Below are 5,109 nucleotides of genomic sequence, written 5' to 3' on the forward strand. Positions count from 1 at the left end.
GATTTATTTGTGTGCTTTGGTTCATTGTCTTGTTGCAAGACATGAACTTCTGTCCTGACATTCTCCTGAAAATTTTTTCATGAAAATTCATAACTTCAAAGCACCATTAAACCATGTTTCACAGTTGGGAAGAGCTTTTGGTATTGATTTTGGTATTGCAGTGCACCTTTTCCATAACAAAACTGCTTAGCAATGCTTTAGTCTTTTTTAGTCATCAAATTTCACTTGGCCTATTTTAATATTTAACCTTCAAACATTTCCTGTTTCCCCCCCAGAACTCTTATATCAATTATTTAAAAAAAAGAAAGAAAAATATATAATTATATTAATGCAGTTTATTTTCCTAAATTGCTGGATTTAATCAATCATTTTAATAGTAAATAAACATATTTTTCATATTATTTAACTCAAATACAAAAAAACGTCCAGTACATGCATGCAATGATCAGTTAAAACATAATAGATCATGTATTAAGTGTCTCTGCTGTCCTTTTGTGGGGGGGAAACAACAACAAATGGCATGTAATGATTATTGCCGCTAGATGGCCTTAACGAGATATAGAGGACATTAACTGGAACATTGAGAGAAGTAGGCTATTAAGGAAAGATCGGGTGCCCTTAAATTCCCATCGAATGTGACATCAGCACGATAATGCCACTGAGGAGAAGACTTGAGGCTTTAAATACAAGATTTAATGCATAAATATTAATGTCCAGTAGTGTACACAAAAATATTAAACAGTTTTCAACATGTTAATAATATTAAATGTTTCTTGTAAGGGCAATGAAATAAATTACATTCTAAACTATATTTAAATAGAAAACAGTTATTTTACATTGTAATAATATTTCACAGCATTACTGTTTTAACATATTTTTTATCAAATAAATGCAGCTTAAGTGACCATAAGGAAAAAACATTAATATTTAAAATCTTAAATATTCCAAAAAAAATTCCAGTGTATGTGTGATCTATATGGGTTGAGGAATATTTCCAAGGAAGTTAATAACTTGCTCCAAAAGATCAGTTCCTAAATCATCACGTCTTCCACCAAGAGGGTTGACCTGCTGCACAAGTTGTTCCATGACTCCTCCTTGAATGTTGAAGTGGTTGGCAGGAATCTCAACAGATTCTGGCCAGTTGAAAATTGTTTGAAAATCTTGAGGGGGAACTTCTTCTGAAGCTGGAGGAATGTATACATCTGCAACTGGCTCTTCATCTGCTCCAAGGATTCCACGTATCCCTGTCTGGTTTCGTGTTAGCTGTGAGAGACATCCTCGGATGAAAAGCTGATGGGGGAGACATGTACCGTTCAGTTCTCAGCTTGTGGTGGTTCCATTGACGAATAAACAGTTGGAGATCCCTGTTAATTCGAGGTATATACACATAATGTAATGCCCACAGGTGCATTTCATTGGTACTGTCAATTTTACCTTCACTTTCCAAAAGTATGAATAAGGCATAGTAAGTATTGGAGATGCCCCGCCAAACGTCCCGCCACAATCTCTCGATCCTTTGGTTGTGTGTGCTCCTTCCTCTCAGAGCACTTCCTCTGGTGAATCCCCGGAAGACATTCATAAATAGGCAGACTGCATTATTCTCCCCTCCATTATCACAGCGGACTCTTGAAGGCAAACCATACTGGCCAATGGCTTCTACAAAACTGTGGAAAACTGTGTCACTGCGATTGTTGGAAGAAGCCTTTAAGAATACAACAAGCCTGCTGTACCCGTCAATCCCACCATGTATGACAATCCTCCACCTAAAAAAAAAAAAAGGTATGTAAGGTACACTGAAACCTGATCAAATTACGTAACATTTCTGTAGTAGTCATCTCTAAAGATCTAAAGTCAAGTAGCAGAAGGTGATGGAAATTAATGCTACTGGATTTATTTGTATTTGGCAGATAACATCTTGAGTGCCATCAATAATATTGTGCCCGTTACATTTCAATGGAACCCGAGTAAAAGAGTAAAATATAATTAAAGGAACACTCCGACTTTTTAGGACTTTAGCCTATTCACCTTATCCCCCAGAGTTAGATAAGTCCATACATACCTTTTTCATCTCCGTGCGTGCTATAAGTCTGTTTGACGCACCCATCGCTAGCCTAGCTTAGCACAAAGACTGGATGTGAATGGTTGCAGCTAGCATACTTATCCAAATAAGTGACCAAAATAACGCAAACATTTTCCTATTTACATGTTGTGATTTGTATAGTCACAGAGTGTACAAAAAACAAAGTCACATGAGACACAGACATATTTTAACCGTATAAATCCTGGGAACTATTCTGAAGGCGAAGCACTGCTACTTGGGCGGAGTGATAACCGCACTGTTGATGTTTAAACCTTTTTCAAACATTTTTTTTGAAATAGGGGTTATGTGGGTTTGACACTTTTAGATGAAACAATGAAGCATAGTTACTGTGAGAATAACGTTTTGAGTAGTTCAGAGTCAGACTATATCCATGTGCTATACATGGGAGGATCATAGGAGGGCTGGAACCTATCGCAGCATCTCAGGCCATATGTGGGGGAAACACCCTGGACATGGATTAATTTTGAACCTGCAATTGACCTGAGCTGCATGTCTTTGGATTGTGGGGGAAACCGGAGGAAACCCACAATGACAAAGGGAGAACATGCAGAGAGCCGGGACCTTGTTGCTGTGAGGTGGCAGCGCTACCCACCGAGCCATCATGCCACCACTTGCAATCAACTTATGTGCAACTTAAATCCCACGTACATACAGTTCTAGATTTTTAGGTGATGCTGTACATACAATTAACCCAGAATATTGCATTTAAATTTAAATGTACAATTTAAATGCATAAGGAAACTGCATGAACAACTAAGAAAAATAAGTAACCTCACCTTAAACGACGTTTCACAGTTTGCCTGGACACACACAAGATTTCAGCCATTTGTTTTGTAGAAAAATTATATTCTAGCAGAAAACGCAACTGTTCTTCGGTTATGCAGAATCGTGGACGACCAGATGAGCCCCTTACCAAGGGAGCACTATAACCCTGGGGAACTAAGGATAACAGAAAAAAAACACTTAATAAAGAACAATTCACAATTAGTATTCAAAGCGGTTATGCAAACTAAAACATATCAAACACATTAATATGATACATATTAATATTAACAAATTTTGGAACTTACCGTGCTGCTGAGTCAATGTTTCCAAATGATCCAGAAACTCAGATACCTGGTCCAGCATGTCATTTGCCGTTTCAGGATCCAGCAATCTCCCTCTTGACCATACCACACTTCTGGCCATTGTCTGCATTCTGTAAAAGGTAAAATATACAATATATATATATATATATATATATATATATATATATATATATATATATATATATAAATAATTTAAAATAAATGCAAAAAAAAAAAACAGATTGTCATATTACATTTTTATTCATAGAAAAATAATTACCTTCAGGACATATCATAAAACAAAGTGCTTAGTAAAAGTACAAAGTGCTTAGGACTATACATACTGAATAATGTAACCTAAAGTTAAATCGAATTTAATTATTAATTACATACGTTTCTTAGCTATCCATTAAACATCCACTGGTATCGTAAGAGAGAACATTTTTCCATACCATGTAATGATTTCAAGTTGCATTAAGTCAGCCATCTTTCTTATAAATGTAATGCCTTTTGGACATACCGTAATATCACAAGATTCAAATCCTCATTGTGGTTAGAAGAAGCCAGCTGCACGCACTCTGAAAATGTTCTTTGGCAGTTTGCTAAAAACATTCTAAGAGCCATGGTTATGGTTTCAGCTGTTAACTTTTGTACCTGAGAAAGAACGTAGGACAACTTAAAAGCGTATGACAAATCATGACACAAGTCTGACATCACACACAACGTACAATGCATTATCCCTCGTGAACTCTGATGTTTGCATACGTGCATACCAGTATACCATTACGACATCCTTCATGAATAAACTTGACGTCTGATGTTTGTATACGTATATACCAACCAGAGACATACGTACCATCGCGTCACATATGCAAATATAGTCTCAAATACAGAAATTTTATTGGCTTCTGTGCTTGTTGCCGCGTTAACGCGGACAAATAGTGCGTGTTGACGCGGTCAAAATGAACGCGTTTCGTTTAAAGACTTTTGGCCCTGTCCGCCTTCCATACTTACCGGCGCTGAGAGCCAATGGGACCCGACGACGTCACACGGCGGCCATCTTAGGACAGGACCGCTCGTCCAGTTATAACATTAAAGTCTATTGTGCATGTAAGTGCTGAAATAACTATATTTTGCTAAATTTTCAACCGATTTTCAAACGGCTTCGTGTGTCATAAACGTCAGGGATGCGGCTATTTAACTGCATACTTGTGAAAAATTATAGCCACGGAGTTTATTAAGCTACAATTTAAACATCGGCATCAGCACAAATCATAGCCACGTTAATAAGGTTTGTAATAAACCAAACCGTTTGTAAATCCGTCAAGAATTCAGCAAGTTACGAGCATTTTAGTTGGCGTATGTCACTCACCTTCCGTCCACAGCAGCAGGGAGCAGCAGCGCAGTCTCCTGACCTAAGATGGCCGCCAAGTGACGACACAGCTGACTCCGCCTTGAGCCATCTAGCCTTTCTATACATGTCTATGGCGCAAAGGGCCATTTCGCCTGGCGGTGTGTACGGCAGATTTTGTAACAGCGCGCGGCTCCTCATCCGAAGATGAACGACTTCGAGCCGAATCTGGCCGAGCACGACCTTCTCATCACACCAGCACCCAGTTTGCGCGTCTAAATTAGTTGCTTACATTAAAAAAATTAGCATACAATAGCATAAAAAGCCTTTTTAATGAACATAAAGGTCCATGGTGAAGAGGGAGACAACGGTCACTGTTAGTGTTCTCGACCCAGATGGTGTTGCCTAGACGAGCACGAAAACACGTCAAAAACACGGCCACATAAAGTTTGGACCAGATTGTGATACCTACTCCGGCGGAGTCTGTGTGCTCGTCTATAGACCATTTCAACGGCAATTTGTAGATGGAAGGAAGTGACGTGTTTGGCCCTCAGACGTTTCCGGTTAGTTATCGTGCACATTCAAAACAA

At 38.4% G+C, this 5,109-nt stretch overlaps 1 protein-coding gene across 1 annotated transcript; it reads right to left on the reverse strand.

Moving 5' to 3' along the window:
- Positions 1 to 441: 441 nt before the first annotated feature.
- Positions 442 to 4,705, reverse strand: LOC306999290 (uncharacterized protein). Its single transcript, XM_079613827.1, has 5 exons — positions 3,689 to 4,705; positions 3,172 to 3,299; positions 2,878 to 3,040; positions 1,435 to 1,763; positions 442 to 1,290 (listed from the first exon to the last, which is right to left on the reverse strand). Exons 1-5 carry the CDS (start codon positions 3,937 to 3,939, stop codon positions 1,217 to 1,219), a joined length of 945 nt encoding a protein of 314 aa, XP_079469953.1. The 5' UTR covers positions 3,940 to 4,705; the 3' UTR covers positions 442 to 1,216.
- Between the last annotated feature and the right edge of the window lie 404 nt (positions 4,706 to 5,109).

Source organism: Phoxinus phoxinus, assembly GCF_949152265.1.
Source record: "Phoxinus phoxinus genome assembly, chromosome: 5".
NCBI classification, from domain to species: domain Eukaryota; kingdom Metazoa; phylum Chordata; class Actinopteri; order Cypriniformes; family Leuciscidae; genus Phoxinus; species Phoxinus phoxinus.

What these genes read in the sequence shown, in the direction of transcription:
- LOC306999290 (XM_079613827.1), bottom strand. Translation starts at nt 3,939, where the DNA reads ATGCACGTATGCAAACATCAGAGTTCACGAGGGATAATGCATTGTACG. An exon ending in AACATTGACTCAGCAGCACG is followed by an intron (nt 3,041 to 3,171) that starts GTAAGTTCCAAA and finishes TGTTATCCTTAG; the next exon opens with TTCCCCAGGGTTATAGTGCT. An exon ending in CATACTTTTGGAAAGTGAAG is followed by an intron (nt 1,291 to 1,434) that starts GTAAAATTGACA and finishes CTCCCCCATCAG; the next exon opens with CTTTTCATCCGAGGATGTCT.